The sequence below is a fragment of the Mycteria americana genome, chromosome 15, assembly GCF_035582795.1.
Source record: "Mycteria americana isolate JAX WOST 10 ecotype Jacksonville Zoo and Gardens chromosome 15, USCA_MyAme_1.0, whole genome shotgun sequence".
Lineage (NCBI taxonomy): Eukaryota > Metazoa > Chordata > Aves > Ciconiiformes > Ciconiidae > Mycteria > Mycteria americana.
In genome coordinates this window covers 7,191,199-7,211,260 of record NC_134379.1, presented here as the reverse complement: position 1 = coordinate 7,211,260, position 20,062 = coordinate 7,191,199, and the positions used below count along the sequence as shown (strand labels likewise).

Sequence of the window (20,062 nt, the reverse complement as noted above, 5' to 3'; positions counted from 1 at the left end):
TGAGGTTGCAGCCTTGGCAAATAGCCCGTATCTTAAACTCGTCAAACCCTATATATCATGGAGGTAAAGAAATGATTTAGAATACAAGAGAGCTTTGGGAGCAGCAACTCGCAAAGCTACGGCTCAGCGCCAGTTTCTCATTAACTCCTCAGCCACAGAGCACTTTTCTGCAGCCGCTCCACAGAAAGCAGAATGCTTGCCGGTTCGCTTTACTGAGCGTGCTTCTACAGTATAATATTTTTCCATCTGCGTGGCCCAAACCTTTCACAGAGCTCAGGAGACATATTCCAACTTTCTCATCCACATTTTCTTGAGTTATTTTCTTCCCTTTAACTGTCCCTCTTGTCCTTTTCTATTGTTCTCTCAGTTCTGCAACTTATCTCCTTTTCCTTTTTACCCTAGGACATTTACACTAGGAAGCAGTGCTTGATCATTTTGTGGTCATGTTCCTTCCTTCTCTGAAATCCCTCATTTTTACCACTTCTCTTGTCTTGTTCACCCTTTAGGAGTGTCCTTGTCCTTACTCTGGGCTTTGACAGGAGATTTGCTGATGTGTGGAGAAAATAGTAAGCACTGAATTTATAACCAGAGTGAATCTATGTCAATAAGATCTTATTAATCTATGTCTGGTATTACATGTGGCAAGGATGCGTGCTTTCACATGGGATCTGTCAGCAGTATCAGTGTGTGTTTAGCAAACTTCATAGGGATTAGTTTGCTTGTAGTACGCTGCTTAACTCCTGTCCCAGTTTGTATCGAGGAGATTACTAATTCTCTTTTCCCATTTTTAGATGAAACAGGCAATAACTATCCTTTCTGTATAATAAGCAATGTATAATACAGAATAATATTGTTATAATAAAAATGGAAGTGAAACTGTAAATCCAAGCAGAAGTCATTAACGTAAAAATGAACATTGAAGAAATAGGATTTCTTAAAGACTCTTGGAGCTGGAGAGTTGAACTTTTTTGAGGGGAAAGCAGTGAAATAGCATTGCAAAACAGGTTTTCTAAAGCACACTGAAGTGTATTCTCAGTACCGTCTTCTCTATTTGTTCTGGTTTGGATGGCTCTCCACTTCCCGTCATCATCTTTCAGTATTTTATTTGGTTAGTGAAATGGAAAGATTAGCCCCCAAATCCCCACCCCACAGTTAGATACCAAGGAAGGTCTGAGGGAAAGGTCTTTCATTTATTTTCCCGTCTAGCACAGCGAGTAGCACATTGTTCATACAATTAATATTCCCAGCTACACCTTTTTCCAAGCTGATGTACAATGAGGTAGTACTAGAGAGTAAATTGCCCATTTTGCAGCATGGAGAGGTTTAATTAAATATATTTTAATGTCCTCAAAGATTTGAACTTTATTTGTACTTGCTTTTGTAATCAGTCACAGCCTTACTATTTCTTTTAGAGGGCATTTTTTGTTGGAAGAGTGCAATACTTGGGGAGTGCAGCCCTGAAGGAGTGCTTTAGTGGGTTCTAGAAATACTTCTAGAAAATAACTGTGTCCAGTGAAGAAAAAGGATGGCATAAACTGCTACAGTGCATCTTCTTTAAAAACATTCTTTTTTAACTGTCATTTTGGTTTAGAAAAAGAGAAAAGCTCTATGGGCTGAAAGTGCTAGTCAAACGCACTGTCAGCTAGACTGATGTGAAGCGGTGCTGACATTTTTTGTTAAACCCCCCCCCCCAACTTTGTTTAATGAATTTTGAATGTAAAAGAAAAAAAGACACTATAGGGTGATCAGCGAAATGCTGAATACAGTAAACATCTTTCATGACAAAGAATACAAATACCCTGCAGATCTGCTTTCAATAGCAATTACTAGGCCCCCTGCTTTCAATAGTTAATACCGAGGCCCCTCTCTCACCAAGCCTTAGTGGTAACAATCGCAAGCCAATGCTTAAAATGTTGACATGCTAAGCACATTTAGAAAAACCTATGTCTGCATTCCCTATGGATGGTGTAGCATAACTGGCTAACACCTAAAGTGCAGCAATTAAAAACAAAGTGAACTGAGCTCATCACCTCACCTCCTGAAAAGTTGTATGTAAGGGTAATGAGTTCTCTCTTAGATATTGCCCTTCTCCCTTGCGTGATGTCAGTGGACCTGTAGCTGGTCCATATATAACCCTAACAGGCTATATGTCTCCATTGGAAAATATTTAGGAAGAATATCTCTATTAGAAAAAAAAGTGAAAGCTGTTGAGAGAGGCATTTGTATTATGCTCATCCATCCCAGCTGCTGGGATCAGGCATCATCATCATGGATTGTAAAAGTATATATCAGCAAAGGTCTGGAATGAAACTTTTGGAGAAACGGTGAAAAGAAAGATGATAAATTGGTGCTGGGGGAGAGATATAAAGAAGAGATGCAAAGGAGAAGTAAAATTAATATGCTGAAGATTCTGAACCCATATCTAAAGAAAGTGATGAGAGGCAGGCAAGGATTAGTAGATTTCTGGAACACAACTCTGAAATTTGATAGTCTGGAAATACCATATTTTCAAATGAAAGCTGACATCCTTTCCCCTCTTTTCCTCCCTTTAGCCTGGCTGGGAGCTGGTGTACAGGCAGTTTCACGTGCAGGGTTTGAAACATGGCAGAGAAGTTACAGAGCATTTGCTATGCCCGTTTTGGCCAATTTACAAGGTCAGTTAATCCTGACATGAAAAAGGACAGCATCCATTACATCCTATCCACTGAGTCAGACCAACGGCTTTCAGTCTGCAGTTTGAAGACCTTCCTCCTGGCTCTTTTTCCATAGGACTCCATGACAAATGATTCTGGAGTAAAAATTAATTTCTATCTGTACTACAATCTGTATGTGATGGGGTCCTCATCACTGAAACTTTTTAAGGGTCTGCAGCTGAAAAGGGCTGAAAAAACTTTGCAGTAGGCTTTTAAACTTTGCCCAGCACTTGGGTATCTGATGATGATGGTTCCTGGAGAGCCAGGAGCTGTTTGTTGCCCACTGTCCTGGCACTGAAGACTGTTCCTGAAGCGCTGCAGTTTGCTCGTGTTATTCGGAATTGGCTTAGGATTTGCAACACCCCAAGGAGAATTGAAGTCCCAACAGTGGGAGTGGCTTGATTCTGGAGAGAAAAGTGGCTGGTGGATTTTGTGCTAGTATTGCAAGACGGAGGTTGCAAGCACAGTTCTAAACCATTTGATTCCCTAGATTGCTCTTACAGCCCTGCTGCGAACAAGCAAGTGTCTGTGTATGTGACTCCTTCGGGAGTTAGTGGTGGTGTTTTTGCGTATAAACTTTTGCCTGAGAGATAATGGCAAAATAAATTAATTACTGTTTCCCTGGCTCTCGGTCTCTGAGCCAGACAATTTTCCTTGCTGTAGCCAAGGGGATTTTAAGCTATTTGCACTCAATGAAGTGTCTTCAGTTTTCTCGAGAATGAAAAGGGCTCTTTTAAAATTTAATAGCACATAGGTTAAATGGGAAAGGGTCACAGTAATGGTAGGAAAAGACATACGGTGCTGATGAGCTTGATAAGATGTATGTACAGGTCCTTTAAAAGATGATATGAGTATTACACAACTAGTTCAGCCTTACAGTATTCTGTTTGCACATGGCTAGAGATTTTATTTGGAAGGACCTCTACAATACTCTTTTCCCCTTGTCATCATACTTAACAGTGGCTAGTTGTCAGAATCTGAATAGGTTTTCAGAACACGTTTTGCTACTTAGGACATTTTTATACCGTTTTCTGTCCACAGTAGTTACAACTCAGAGGGCGGGAAAATATTCGCTATCACTGGCATTGGTGGTTCAGTGGTAGAATTCTCGCCTGCCACGCGGGAGGCCCGGGTTCGATTCCCGGCCAATGCAGTTGATTTTTTTTTTTTTTTTTTTTTTCTCCCCCCCCCCCCGTCTTCCCTCCTTTTCCGCTTCCGTCCCGGCCGCCAAAACCTCCTTTAGCTCAACCCCGGCTTCCCCCACCCTCACCTCGCCGTCGCCGGCAGGCCTGCGGGTGTGTGCGTGTGAGGGGAAGTTCCGCGGCGAGGCGGCGGCCAGGGGCGGCCCCAGCGCACGGCCGTGCCCGGGGCGGACAAGATGGAGGTGTAAGGAGCGACGGGGGGGGCGCGGGGACGGGCCGCTGCCGCCTGCCCCCCAGCTACGACCTTCCGTGGCGGCAGCGGGGGCTCCAGGGCCGGGGTGGGGGGTGTATATCCATATGGGCCAGCCTGCAGTGTGTGTGTGTAGGGGGGTACATCTATATGAGCCTGCCTGTGGTGTGTGTGGGGGTATATCTATATAGGCCTGCCTGTGGTGTGTGTGTGGGGGGTATAGGTATATGGGCCTGCCTGTGGTGTATGTGTGTGCGGGGTATAGCTATATGGGCCTGCCTGTGGTGTATGTGTGTGGGGGGTATAGCTATATGGGCCTGCTTGTGGTGTATGTGTGTGTGGGTATAGCTATATGGGCCTGCCTGTGGTGTATGTGTGCGTGGGGTATATCTATATGGGCCTGCCTGCGGTGTATGTGTGCGTGTGTGGGTATATCTATATGGGCCTTGCTTGGGGGGGGAGGGGGGGTGTGTGTATATCTGTATGGGCCTGCCTATGGTGTTTGTGTATTTGTGTGGGTGTATCTATATGGGCCTGCCCATGGTGTGTGTGTGTGTGGGTATATCTATATGGGCCTGCCTGTGGTGTTTGTGTATGTGTGTGGGTATAGCTATATGGGCGTGCCTGTGGTGGTGGTGGTGGTGGGGGGCGTATATCTATATGGGCCTGCCTGTGGTGTATGGGGGGTATATTGGGCCTTTAACGTCCCTATAACCAGCAGTGTGTTTGGGCATTCTGATGAGAAAGTGAGGAGGTTTTTTTGTTTCCTTTAAAAATCTTGCTGAAGCATCTGTTTGGGTAAAAGGCATCAAGGCTCAGCTTGACTCCCGTTCTCCGTCCCCATCTCTCCTGCCCCTCCTGTCTCCTCACGCCCCATTTTCCTTGCTGCCCTGGGAGAGGTGAAACATGAATCAATCCTCTGCTGCAGCTTCTGGGAAAGAGTTATTCCTGTGAGCGTCAGGTAGACGACTCATTGCGGGAGCTGAAGGAGAAAACCGAACGGGTGTGCTCCAGCAATTGCGAACACAAGAGGGGAGTCAAAATTTTGGCTAGCTGATCGTTCGTGGCAGTTACACCAGCCAGCCCCCGAGCTGACGTCCCAGGCAGCAAGTTTTGTTGCCTTCCTGTGCGGACAGCACTATGCATGTTTCTGTCTTGTTAGCATCACCTGGGCACAAAATAGGATTTGACCTCTTTTAAAGCTTAGAAACTCATTCTTGTGACTTCTGTGGAGCCCGTTATGTTATGTGGTTATTGTATGCGGCGCTGGTTTCTAATGAACGGGGGCACGGAGGGTGCCAGTCCCGTGGGATATATGTCAGCATCCACCAAAGTCAGCTGAGCTATTGCAGTTCATGGTGTCCATGGATGCTTTATTACCATTAAATCTTCTATACGGTTACACATATTATCATTAAATCTTCTATAAGTAAAATTCCAAAGCAGATAACAAATAAGGCACATCCATTGAAATACAGGTTTTTATTACGTTAGCCTTAACATGAGTAGCAGCCTGCAGGGAAATGACCCGTTCTTGCTGTTGTATACTGAAAAATGCTGTGAAACACATACACAGGCTCAAAGTTTCTGTTGGGTCTGAGGAAGGATAGGATTTGCCAGGGCTGAGAAAGATGCTTTTGATACCATTACTATTAAGTCTCTGATGCTGCTTATACATCCACTTGCTTTTTATTACCTCGAGCAGCCCAGTTTATTTTACTGGTGCTACCTCTTTTAGTACCAATAGGAAGGTGCATCAGAGGTAGAAGACATGGGGGCTCAGGTCCTGAGCTGTGGGTGGTTGTCCCTTGCATTGGAATGGAACAACTTAGTCCATTTTGCACTTTAATTGCTGTTGGAATTTAATCTTCCTAATCTCGTACCTCCTGCCTGATGGCCTTCGTAAAGGGAAGCTCTGCAACTAGGAAAACCTCTCCGAAGTTATTACCATGTCAGAAGTATCTGTTACTAGAGAAAAGAACCCTCCAGAAAATGTTGTGGTTTAAATATGCAACATATTTTAAGCAGTAGATTTAAAACCATGAAGTGTCAGTGATATTTTTAGAGGTGTGATGCCATATACTAAGATATTTTTTGATATATGCAGAAAACCTCAATAATCTTTTGGTTTGGACTAAAATTTGGGTGAATGTTACCTATTTAAAGATTCTAAAAAGTGTTTCTACATTGGTGTTAACATGAAATTTTTTTTCCTTTCTGCTCATGTCTTAATCTCATAAAAATTAAGTGTACTGTTTAGTTGACTATTTAAATATATACATTAGAATTCATTATTTATAATTTCTTGTTTTCTGAATGTAGAATTAATAGTTGATTCATGAGAGTTAGGACTGAAGAAAATTGTATTTCTACTTTATAAGTTCTGCAAAAGTTCTTGAAACTGGTCTTGTTTATCAGTTTATACTTCTGGTATTTCAGCACAACAAAAATTGTTGAAGATTTGAGACTGACTCCTTTGCTATCCATTGTTCAAAGAAAAAAATACTTTTCTGAATGACTGTTTTTGAATTAAAAAAGAAGCAATTGTCTTAAATTATTTAACTTCAGATAGATTTCGCAGACTCATTTACATAGTAATGTATTTACTCTATATGACCCTTTCACTTATTTAACAGAATAATTCCCTATATAATTCTTCTATAGCATTATTATTTCTAACAAAGAATGGCTTTGATCCAGAGGGATTTCTGTAGCAATAGCCTGAATGCAAACATTCTGAAGAATTGCATTTACCTAACAACAAAAGCTATATGGTTTGTAAAACATGAATGAAAACTAATGCGTGTGTGAGCTCACTTGCTGAAGTTTCACTCGAGTCAGCGAAATGGAAGTTGAAGTTCATCTCAGCGTATTTTAGAAGGTCTTTTTCATTTAAAAACAATGATAGAACCTGTGGAAGTTTGTGGATGCATTTAACTCATTTGAAAGTGATGAACGTGACAGTTCTATTCAAACAGTTGACGGTGCTTAACAATACACTGTACTTTTTTTTTCTTTTTCTTTTTTTTTTTTTTTTTTTTAATAAGCTGCTGCACAGACCTGAGAGGCCTTTTTTTCCTTTTGTATGGAAACTTTTTGTTGTTGTGGCTCCTGACTGCTCAGCAGAATGTGTTGTTCGGGGAATATAGGATGTTCTGCGTCAGTTTTTCTCCCTTTTTTGTAATTTAAAAATATAAAATTACAATATCCGATAGTAATAGAGGTGATTAGTCTAAATATGTGCTTGACTCGGTGCATTCAGCCTACCAGCAGTAGATAACGATTCTTGCTTAATTGAGACAGAATTAGTGGGGAAGTGTTTGGCTGGTGGAAAATGGGAAACTAAGCCTTGGTCTGCTAATAAAGGAGTAGGCACATAAAGATTCAAAGAATAAATAAAGAGGAAATGCAATAAATTTGGTGGGTTTTTTTACTCAGTACAGTATGTGTAAATATAGTGCCATATTTGTATCTATACACACACATATGTACATTGTACTAAAAATAGTAATTGTATTTTCCATACTCTCGACTAATAAATAAATAGTGTGTGTAATCTGAATGATTTTTCCTGTCAGTCTTTATTCAAATAAAACTGGAGGCCTTTTTTTGTAAGGAAGAGGCACGGCAATTTGGTTTTAGTTTGTAAATTTGGGTGAGTGAATGAAAGTGTGGCTGAATAAAAAGATTATGTTGCATAAGTGTATTATGATTTATGGGGCAAATTGTGCAAAATATACTGTATATTTATGTAATAATTCTACTAACAATATGGAAAAATATTTTCCAGAGGTGGCAACAACTTGGTAATTGTAGATTCACCAAAAATAGATTTATTGATGATTTTTTTTTTTTAAACTTTATGAAAGTAGTGTCTGTTCTTTTAGAGTCTGCGTGACTCAGCAAAGAAAAATTTTAGACAGTTTCATTTGGAACATAAATTAATCTTATTCAATTTTCCTTTTAGGAAAGATGCAAATGCCGCATTGCTAAGTAACTTTGAGGTAAGTTTATCTGCGTCCTGGTTTTAAAACAGCAGTTTAAAGCTGTAATCAGTCACTTGTATGCTTCTTTGGAAGCTGAAAATTGCCAGTGGCAATCAGCAAGACCTGTATGTGATTTCCACCCCCTCCATTTGATTTGTTATTAAGAAAAAAGCTTTTTAAAGAAAATCTAATTTTGTAGAAAATTACTAGTTTTCACTAGTAATGGGCACTGTATTATTATTTGGTTGGTCCCAAATCTATAAAAACAGATACAAATATGTTTTTCAAATAGATGAGCAGATCTTTGGGATGTCAGTAACCTTAACTTCAGCCTTGTCATATTTACACTGTTGCTGTGTGGTTAGTTTGTTGAATCCTCTTGTGTATGGTGGCTTGTTATTTAGGATTTGATTCTCCACATCTTTAAACACTTGTGTATTTGGGCAAGTGCACTGGTGCTTTGTATGACGTATGGTGCATTGGATCCCAAATTGGGAATGTTGACAGCTCTAACTGGACAGCAATGTCCGAAATACCTTTTTTTGGATTTTATCTTATGATAAGCCAATATACCACCAAGTGTGTGACACACTGATTGCTGGAGTCTCTTTAATGTTGCAAATAAAAATTCTCTTAGACAAATTCAAACATTTTTCACAGATGGCTGCTGCTAGAATCAGTGTTGCGTATTTAACTTTAACCTTGTGATGTGCAGTATCATCTGGGAACCTATAACTCATTAACGCATAGTTTTATTAAAGCCAGTGCTACTGGAAATGCAGTCTTACACCTCTGAATGCTCAACAGTATTTTTTTAAAGATGTTGAGGTGTTTCCAAAGCAGGTTAGGTTATAGTAAGCATGGGGCACTGCCAGTTTGCTGTTCTGAGATGTGTTACTCAGGATAAACACACCTAGAAGCCAGTGATGTACCTTGATCTGGTGTCATGGGTAAGCTACCATGCTCTGTCATAACAAACAATGAATACTGGCATACATATAACAAATAAAAAAAATTCTTATTTTCTAGTGTAGATAAGTTCTGAATCATTTTCCTCTTTCCTGAGTAAAGGTATTTTTTAGTGAGGTAGAAAGAAATGTAGTGTTCTTGGTTTAACTTCAGCCGGGTAATGGAGAGATTTCAGTGCTTTGTTTATGAATGTAATTTTTTGAACGGTTTTAAAAACCCAAGTTCTTTGTTTATATTGTTTTATTGCTGAAGCTTGAAAGTTGCACAGCTGTTTCATCCTAGTCTGAAATAAATCTTGAAATGTTTTATCTTGAGCTGCATCTGTCTGCATACAGCAGAGCAACCATCTGGTGACTGTTAGAAGAGCTTTAATGAGGTACTTGGAAAGAACTGTCTTGCCTAAGAAATAGATTATATTATGTCAGCCAAACTAGTATTAAGTGTCTGTTTGTTAAAAACATGTATTATTGCAGTACAGAAAATAGCAAGTATTTCGGAGATTATTTATTGCAAAATCATCTCTGCTTCCTTCTTCTTTGTTTGCTGGGATACTTGTTGGAATCTGGGTATTACTGCCTGCTGAGGTTCCAAGTAGTGGTGTCAGTCACATGATGTAAAATCTAGAAGTGTCCTAAAGGTATGGTCCGGAATAGGGAGAATTGCAGAATCCATTCTTCGTGCTCTTCAGTCAGAACTTTCTTCAGCTGAGTCTTTTTGTTGGTAAATGTACCATGTGTGTTGAAAAAGAGCAAAAGGAAGTGGAAGATGAAGTTACTGATGCGAGTGCTTATTTCTTGTTTTCCTTTCACAGCAGTTGTCATGCATGCAGCTTTTCGATGCTTTGCAGGAAGGGATTTGCAGTGTCTGCAGCTATAGGCTTTTGAGGCATGGCTTTTCACTGCTCGTCAAAGTACTGATTCCCCTAAAACTACCGATCTCTTTCTGTTTGCTCCTCTTTCCAGTTGCAGTTTGACTGGCATAGCTAACATTCTCTTTATCGAGGTAATATTTTGCACAGAAAGTGGTGTTTGAAAGGAGTATTCAGGCCTGGCATGTTTCATGCCCTATGCCTACATTTATTCTGTGAGTTTGGAGTTGTCATTTTGTATCTCATTGTCACTGGCTATATTTTCTTCAAATATTTATTAGATAAAAGTTCATAGCTTCGGTTTTGGCTTTCAAGTGAGGGTTGACTACTGGTGGTTGATACACAAGGTGTTCCTTTTTCATAGAAGACACAGTATAAAGTAATTGCAGAATTCGTAGCTGGTAATGTTCTTATTTCTCACTGTCTAGAAATGTTTGTGTCTTATTTCTGTGGATTTGTCAGTTTATAATGCCATTGGGTCTGGATCTTGAATGAAGCTAGTTAAAAATCAGGGGATAAGCAGTAAGAAGTGGTCTGTTACTTTGCTGTGGTTATCGACTCTGGATATACCGTAAAGCCTGAAGCAAAACATCTCAAGAAATTTCAACCTAATGTGATTTAATATGGGAATAAAAGAGTAATTGTGATGCTGTCTCAACATTTTGCTGCATATCTAGCTATGATGAATAAAGATGTTGTGTTGCAACAGAGTTGACAAAGCACAGTTGCAAAAATCAAAACGTCTTCCTTGCCTTCAGACTTACCCTCTGAATCTCGCTCCTATGTTAATATTCACTGCATCATAAATGTGAAGACAACTTTATTACATTCTGTTCAGGAATGTCTGCTTGTATTACATTGTTGTGATGAAATAGGGAGCTAATTTAATCTTTGTAGCTTAATGTACCATAACACTATGCTGGTCACTGTAACGTTTACTATTATGAATAACTCCACTGGAATTTACAATAGGATCACTAATCTCAGGAGCGTCTATAGGTCAAGCCTGTATTTAGTTGGTTCCTGGCAGTGTGACAGTTGTAGAGTTTACTTTTTTTGCAGATAATGTAAAATTGCGTCTCTGTGAGACAGAATGTATATCCATTTTAATATTGTAGGTACATCTGTCGTAACAAATCCAGTAGGGCCATAAACTTGTGTGACATTTTGCTTCAAGCATCACTCATATTTAATTGGGAGCTCTGCGCCAGTACGGCAGGGTATGACCCAACTCTGTTCAGGACATGAGATAAGATAAACAAGTAGGATAGATTCACCCTGGCAGCTTCTCCTTTGGGGCTCTTGGGTAACACTTAACAAGTGCTGAAAATCTGTTTAAAATAGTCACAATTTTAAAAAAACAAATTAGATACCTATTCATCATTCTGGTGCCAAAACATTTTTCATTTCAATTGCTGGTGCGTTCACCAAAGAAGCCACGCTTTTTTTTATTGCTTGGTTGATAGGATTTTGCGTTGTTCATTTATGTTTTCCTGCTGTAATATTTTTAGGTAAAATACTCTCAAATGGTCTAAAATACTTTATTTTTCTTTTCCCCAGGTGTTTCAGTTACTTACTGATCTTAAGCAGCAGCGCAAAGAGAGTGGAAAAAACAAGCAGAGCTCTGGTCAGCAGAATCTGAACACAATCATGTATGAAGTGAGTAGCACTGTGAAATTCCTTTGCAAATTAGCCCAAGCTGGAGTAATTCACATCCTTAGGTCTGTATGTTAATAATTTTGTATCAAATTTCCCCTATTAAAAACCACAGTAAAATATTTTATTTGCCAGTTTTCTGCAGTCAGTTTATTCAGGTTGTAGGCTAACTGCACTGTCAGGGCAGAGGCATGCAGCTGCTCTTATTAAAATCCATCACAAAAAGAATAAAAAACCCCCTGTTTCCTAACTGTTTCGTTTTGTGTTTTGTTTTTTTTATTATTCCAAATATTCTATCCTTTTAAGAATATCTGAATTGATAATACCATGTAATCATGATTTCAAAGCTGATGCACAGATCACATACAGTATTTTTTTTATGAACAGAATTAAACTAATAATTTCCAACTAAAATAGATTTTTTTTTTTGGTGTCAAAAGAATAACAAAATCATACGTACAGATAGCAACATCAGTTGGATGCCAGATTGGTAATAAATGTTAATCAATTGCTAGGAAGAACTTCTAAAATCGTGTAATACAAATATTAACATTTGAAATATCTCAAATTAGCAACTTCATAACAGACTTGCAGTATGACCTGTTGTGTCTGTGTCAGAGAACTGCATGAATAGCACCACGATTGGCAGCGAGTTGAAAGCAGTTTGCCTTGCTTGCATGAGTAATCCCGTTGGGCAGTGAAACTACTCATGTGAATAAGATTTGGCCTAGGCTTTGTTTTTATTTTAGTTCTGTCTTTGTTTGAAAAAGTATAGAGTTGTAATTCCTAAGCCTCATATTCAACAAAATAGGGGCTTGCAAAAAATCTAATTTAAATCTTCATGGAGACTAACGGTCTCTTCCTGGACCTCTTTGAAACAGCTGAAAAAGATCCTGTAAGTATATTTTGTCAGAATGCACCTTAAAGCTTTAATTGCCTTGTTATATTGCTACCTGTTAAATACCTATAGGATGCTTTGTTTTGTGCATGGAGTGAAGCTGGTGTAAACTCTAGGTATATTTTCTCTATATTTGACTGAAAGAAAACCAGAATTTGATCTTATGGGATTGCATTTGTTCATGCTGAGTATGTCTTTGTGAGCTCTGTGCAGGCTTGTATCTGTTGGTACTGAAATAACTAGATGAAACTTGCTAAACTGGAGCTACTTTTGCTGTATGTCTGGCATTTTAATTGCTTTGAAATTGCCAAAAAAAGGCTAAACTGGAAAAGAAATTACTCCTATTAAATAATTTTATTACATGACAATATGATGATTTCATTTCAGTCATTATTGGTGAATAACAGCTTCATTTTAGCTGAAAAGGTCAGACAGGGCTTACAGAAAGGAGGGTTGTCTAACACCTTATTGTGCTTTTAAATATATTTCTCAGTAGTCCAATTAAACTGGTCCTTAAGAATACCAGTGATTCATATTTCATCAACACTCTTATCTGTTAAGTAGGATGAATTATCCTGTGTTGTTGAAGTCTGTTTTCCTTTACCTAGCATTTTTAAATTATAACAGATTTTAATGGAAATACGCTGGAAATATATTTGCATATTTTCTTATTTGCCGTACTGATCTTGTAGCTCATTTTTTCCTAGTATCTGTTGCTTTCCGCTCTGTGAGTACTGATTCAGCTTTGTTGGCTTCTGACTTTTCAAATATAAATATGCAGTTTAAAGATTTTCTGAGAAAGAAACTCAGAGTATCATATAGAATTTTATGGGTTTTTATTATTATTATAGATAATCTGTGCATCCTACCACATATGTGTCTCTGTATTTGCAATCCAGTTAGTGCATCGTGAGTCAGTTGTATTGATACTTTTAAGCTTTATGTATAGCTATGCAGTATCAACAGATGAAGATTTTCTTCCTTAATTCAAGACAAGCATTGACAAATACTCTTTTAAAGCCTACAGTTGCTGATGCACACAATGCAGACAATGCAAGGATTTCCTTGACTTTTCCATTGATGCTCATTATTTCCAACTCTTCATTTTGGGGTCTAATCCAAGCAACAAGCAACATTCAGGAAGATTCTAAGCTACTTCCAGTGAAAAGACAGCTGTGAACTGGAATTTGTGTGGGTTTTTTAGCAACAATTTTTTTTTTTTACTCGGGTCAAATTACATTATGTATCATCTGTCTGCTAGGTGTCGTGTTTTAAATAAAGCAAGCAGATGTAACGTGCTGCAAAAGTTAGCTGAGGTTGGTAGGTGTTACACGTAAAAAATGGAGCAAAGATAAATTGTCTCAACTCAGATAAACATTTCTAATACTGCAGTATTCTTGCAGATTTTCATGACAACCCACCTAACCTGCTTCTATGAACTTTAAGAAAGCATTGCCAAATATGCATATAAAGGATGAAAACAACCATAGATTGGAGAGCTTAATGAGTTAGTTATGGGTTGGCAGTGAGAGTATCTCTGGCACTGAGCACATGAAAACTTGGCAGAAGGTAATGTGGTTTTAAGGATGAATGGTATTCAACTTTTCTGAAGTGTTACTGCTTTTAAAAAACAAAACAACAAAAAATAAACACCACAAAAAAAACCCCAAACCCCATACCTTGGTACCTTTTTAAACTAGCTTTGAATCTGTAAATGTTTGTTGGTTTTAAAAGAAAAGGAAATCTGAGTGATACTGTTCAGCACAGCTGTAAGTATGCCTTGATCACAGTCTAGCATTACCTGAGATTATTTCAAACCAAGAAAGCAAATGTCTTTCACAAACAGCAGGTGGTTTTTCAGTAGACAGAGCTAAAACTCACTCCTTTCCTGTACTCTTCAACGTGTGACTTTGGGCTTTGAACAGATAAATAGGAGTCCAAAGCCACAGAGGGAATAGTCAAAGCTGTAATTCTCACCTGGGTGTGTCTGGCTGGGTCATGTCTTTACGGAATGAATTCACTGGGGCTTTCTGGATAAGTACTAATGTACTTTCCATTACATAAAGTTGTAGTTACTTATTGCTGTTTCTTACTCCCTCAGCAAATATCAGTATAGTCTTACTGAAGACAGAAAGATGTGAGTGATCCATGTCATCTATGACAGCACTTCCCACTGTTTAAAAAAAAACCAAACAAAAGTAAAAATCCAAACCCCAAAACCTGAATTGACTTTTCCAATTTTTCTAAGTAGTACTGAGGAGACTTTTCAAAATCTGCTTGTTTCATCCACAGCTTGCTTTCTGTTCATTGCAGACACTGAAGTACATTTCAAAAACACCCTGTAGATACCAGAGTCCCGAGACTGTGAGAGATTTCCTCGTAGCAATGAAAGGCCATAAGTTAACCAAGTAAGTAGAGATGTGCCTTTGAATAAAAGTATAAACTCATGGCAGTGTTGAAAAACTGATCCCCATGTACACAGTATGATAATCTGTCTGGTTTTGAGTAATATATTTTAAATATTTTCTGCCATTATTTAAATACTCATCCAAACATCTTTTCCTTCACTCCTTAACGCCTACATGGATGAGTATTTCCTGAAGTGGGCCTGTTTTTACCAATGTGTTTCTCAAACAGATTCTTGTCAGTATGTTGGTTTTTAGCATGGTTTCACATGGTCCAAGCACAAAGTAGAGTTCATAAAACGTTTTCTGAGGAAGAAGTTGTAAGTTGTAAATGGGTTTTGAACACAGTAAGAGAACTGCAAAAAAAACCCCCAACCCAACCTCAGTTTATTATCAGTCTTATTTTTATGAAATTCCTTAAGCAAAAATGTCTTCATTCCTAAGAGGCGAAAACAGTGACTGTGTTGCAGGGAGGTAGTAAGTAAATAAAATCCTAATATAGATGTATGGGAAAGAATGTTATTCTGAAGATACGTTTTATGTGAATCTGTGAACCCCAGCTGCTGCACATCATCTCTCGGGGTTGTGCTCTCTAACTGAAGTTTAGCAAACAAAGATGTTCATCGTCTCTTTTTGTGCTGTTTGTCCACTGATACTTCTGTCCACTAGGATTTCTGAGATACACATTTCAGTTACCTAAATATTGTGTTAATCAAACACCACCACACCCCCCACCCCTGCAGTTTCTAGTAAAGCTGAACATACAGTTCATCTTATTTTGGGAAGTCCTGCATATAAAATAGAAGATTTCCTTCACAGTTACAAGAAGAGTTAAAGGGCATTTTTCTACTTCGGCAGTGGTGCGAATGCCTGTTTGTAGTGCTTGAAACACATAAGCTTCTTGAACCTCTCTCCAGAGAGTGAGTGAAGCCTGTTGTAAATAATCAGACCCAAAAGAAACTGAAACAATTGGCTACTTGCTTGGATAGCTCTAATCAGTCATCTGATTTTTAAAGCAGAAAAACCAAAGATTTAGTTGCTTCTAAATGTCTCCCTCTTCTAAAAGGGAGTGACTCCCAGTAGTTCATGCTGTATAGACACCGGCTGCATTTTTCTTCCCTACTGGAAGGACTCCCAAGGAGTTCATCCTCTAGGAAGAAGAGTCTTACTAATAATTTGCTTGTGTCACAAAAAGAAATTCAAAGTGAGAGCATCTGGAGAGTGCAGTGCTACAAGGCAAGTTTTCACCCTGTCCAAAGCATAGTAAGTTGAGTAGAAAGCAGATTGTCAGCTATTTTGTTGACTTTCAGTGCCCTCTGTCTACCAAGAATTATGCTCACATCCAGTATATCAGCAGCTCTCATCACAGTATTGCTGTCATTGCAGACACAAGGGTGCTAGTACTTGGAACCTTTGTTATGGGTATAGTAACTTTGCTTGGAGTGCTTTCTTTTGTAGAGCTAAAGTTGCCAAGTCAGTATGTCAGTGTTCAGTCCCCCTGTAGCTCATTTTGTACAGCAGGATACTAATTTATGTAGTGGGTAAGAATACCATAATTATTTTCTGACATTGAGATATTCAAGTATGGAGAAAATACTCTGCTTACTGTAAAGAGCTGATAGCATGGAAATGAAAGAGAGTATCTTAAAATCGGCAACAAACTATTTCTTTGAGTAAGTAGCGAGCACCCCTGACTTCTGGTACTGCAAAATAGTCATCCTCTTTGAAGTGAAATGAGCTTGTTCAGTGCGTGCAGGGCAGCAGTTAGGAAAGCAGCAGAATGCTGTATCACAGCAAAAAGCCAGGGGGAGTTAGAAAGGCAGAATAGGATTTTTTAGAAGTAGCTGAATGAGTTAGGTATAAGAGTCCCATTAAAAGTCAAAGGGATTTTTTTTTTTATTACAGCTCACTTCTAAACTTCTTTCTGGTGGAATTTGACCAGGACCTGAGGGTTAACTCTTGCAAAAAAGGCAGGGGAGCTCTGTTATCATGTTAGATACCTTGACCACATCTGCTCCCCCATATGGTGTCTCTGAGAGTGAAGTACTAAATGATGTTGGGTCATAACACAGAGAATTCTAGCTACAAAATGTCTTGCAGTCTCCCACGCTGCCTGTTTTGCAGAAGATCTACCCAAATATTCGCCTTCCAAGCCTGCTTGTTCTTTGAACTTGAATACAGCACTGCTGCAAAGGTTGAAATAGTTACAAGCTTTAAATAAGCTTTTTGGCTGTTTTATCACCTTTTTATGGATGCTAGGAAGTGCCTTTAGTTTTAGGTATCATCTCCGTCGTTTTTCTCTGAATCAGAGTCTGTAAGATAAGCAAGAGAATTACTCCCAAGTCTTTTCCTTCTGCATAATGGCAGAAGGACAAGAGTGAAAAGCCATCCACTAGTTTAGGTTACAAATTTACCATGTTTAGGGCTTATCAGAACTCAGACTGGACTGTGATACCTTAGTTTCTTGAGCATCCTCTACAACTTTACTTTTAGTTAATATCTTTGTCGTCTGGTAAAGAACTTGCCAGCACTGCATTTGCCACGTACTTTACAAAATAAGAAACAGAATTGTTTAAAATTCACTGTGATCCTGGCACTTTTTCTTTCTTCTAATCTTTTCCATTCAGACACTTCAAGGTAGAAGTATCAGAGCCCATCTGGCAGCCTCTTCTCACCAAAACAGAGAAAGCATATGGTGTGCAATTACTATATAATGCACTTTATGTTAAACCGCTTAAAATAATAATGCCTTCAAGGAAATTTTGAACTACCCTTTGGTTCATAACCAAGATCATTTCAACACTGCTCGGTTGTTAAATAAATTAAAAACTAAAGGCTTTAATCATTTCCATTCTGTGGGATGGAGGTGGTATTTGTTTAAAAGGCTTCACTAGAGATTTTGTTCCACTTAGCTGGTAGAGAGCTTTCCTCCCCCTTGAGAGGAAAGAACCTGCAATATTTGCTCTGCAGGACCTTGCTTACATGATCTTGCTGTAATGACCTTTCCTCCCACAAAGAGTAATGAACTCCAGAGTCTGTGTTTGCTACTTCCTTTCTGGGTAAGGCATTCAAAGATGTGCTCTCTCCGTTAATCTCTTAGCTGGTCATATGCTGTCTCTGCTGGTAACTGTGTTCTGAAGGTAGCTGATTTGATTTAAGATGTATGTTAGTTGGTGTCTGTCCCCAGTGAGGACACAGCAGCGTTTTCTGTTTTCTCATTGCAAGAGGAATAGAGGTTCTGGTTAAAAGGCACGACTGGTCGGAAATACCCCCTCGTCTTAGACTGCTTCCTCTGCCGTTCAAATTCCTTTTTAGGACTCTACCTGTAATCAAGGAGGAAACAATTAAGCAGTGTGTTTGTACTGCTAATTAGGCTCAGCAACTTCTTTTCTAATACAAGGACTTCAGGGCTTTGAATATAAGAAGGATTTGCAGCTATATCTAAAAACCTGATGGAGGTAGGTAGTGCGAGGAGCTGACTTTCCCTGTTCAGCATGTTATTGCGGCACACAAGCACTAGGTTGTGCTAGTGTATGTGAGAATTTCAAGGTAGCGAAGAGAGACCAGACACCATCCAGAGAGGCACCAAGAACTGAGGCACATTCATTTAGAGACCAGAGCTTTTAATCAAGTAAATTCTCATTTTTCCTGCCCTCCTTCTACAAACCTGCAATACTCACCATGCAGAATGCATTGCTTGTCAGGCTACACCTGATGTCCTAAAACGTTCTGGCTCCAGTTACAGAGCTGATAGTGGTGTGCTGGCAAATGGTGCAGTTCCTGTAAAATCACCTCAAGTCTTTTCTTTCTGTTATTGTTGGTATTTGCTGCTCAAAATACCAGGTTAACAGACCAGCATATCTTTTCTGCTGATAGCCATCAATTTTGTGATGGGTTTTTCTCATTAGTGTTACAGGCAGAAAAAAAAAAATTTCCTAAATATTTCCTAAAATATTTTCCTAAAAGGCAAATCTTTAAAATAAATACTAATGTGTAAAAACAACTTAAACCTTTGAGTCATTTAAGATAGCTACCTTGCTGAAAGGAGCAAATTCAAAGACATCTAAACCTATATTTCACTGATACAGTCAGCAAAGTATGGTAAAGTACAGTTTTTTCCTTTTTGTCAGTTATTTTGGTAAAAATGAAACTGTAGAACTGCGATTTTTTTAATGAAAAGCTCTGAACTGACATCATAGTGAATTTTATTATTACCTTGTTGAGGCCTCAAGCTTTGGCTAACACTACAGTACAGTAAGCCATTTGTACTTGGAAATACAGTATGCCACTAGCAGCTAATTTTCCAGTTTTAGTCCCTGGAATGGCTTCGTATTTTGTAAGGTAGTGCGAATAGCATTGCATGAAAAGAACATTTATTAAGCTTGCGCTCTGTAATTGCAGTTAAATGAAAATTGGCTCTATTCGTTCTTCTTCCTGTTACCGATAGCCTGTCTTAGACCTAATTTTTGAATAATCAAATTTCCAATCACTGCATATTATCATAATTTTAAAAATTGGACATAAACGTTGCCCTTTTTGTCTCTAAATCAACACATTCAAGGAAGTATTGAGCTGAAAGTCAGTAGTACTTTTAGAAAGTATTTTCCCTTGTTACTGCCAAAAACTACGACAAATACAAACCTCTACAGTACTAAAGGCTGGATGATTTATTTGTAATTTTTGTCTCCTCCAGAGCTTTCAAAGTGAATATTCAACACCAAAGTCAGGATGGCGCTAGTTTAACAATAGCATCATTTAATGGTCTTTAAAAAGACCATTGTGTTTCCCACTGAATTGATTTGAAATTAACCCTTTGATCTGTAGCAGAGTTGCTCAATTTTTTGTGTTCAGATACCATTAGCAGCCCTCAGATTTCATCCTGCGCAAACGTGCCGACATTGAAGCACAGTTGTAACCCCTGTGGAGAATACAGCCCGGTATGTTTGCACAGACCACGCACAGACTGATACTGTGATTTCACAGGCCACGGCTCGGGACTGCTCATCTGTAACCCAGATCCTGTGATCTTGATTCAGACGACATTTTACATGAGTTGCCGTGCTTGACTCAAGACCATAGGATTTGACTCCTAAGTATTTTCAGCTAGTAATAAAATACATGGTTATGTATACTGCTGTTACTTTATGGTTTTCCTAGCAACTAAAAAACATACATTCCTGAGGATAAATTTGCCT

General features: G+C 38.8%; 1 protein-coding gene and 1 non-coding gene across 2 annotated transcripts in view; both read left to right on the top strand.

Annotated features, from left to right (window-relative positions):
• The first annotated feature begins 3,775 nt into the window (after window positions 1-3,775).
• TRNAG-GCC (transfer RNA glycine (anticodon GCC)) lies at window positions 3,776-3,846 on the top strand. Its single transcript has one exon. It is a non-coding gene; the product is annotated as a tRNA-Gly (tRNA).
• Window positions 3,847-3,909: 63 nt separating this feature from the next.
• Window positions 3,910-20,062, top strand: part of CRCP (CGRP receptor component) — a 34,569-nt gene continuing 18,416 nt past the window's right edge. The window contains exons 1-4 of the mRNA XM_075517834.1: window positions 3,910-4,079; window positions 8,053-8,089; window positions 11,469-11,567; window positions 14,776-14,870. Of these exons, the coding sequence (XP_075373949.1) occupies window positions 4,072-4,079; window positions 8,053-8,089; window positions 11,469-11,567; window positions 14,776-14,870 (239 nt within the window). The 5' untranslated portion in view covers window positions 3,910-4,071. The remainder of the gene's footprint in view (window positions 4,080-8,052; window positions 8,090-11,468; window positions 11,568-14,775; window positions 14,871-20,062) is intronic.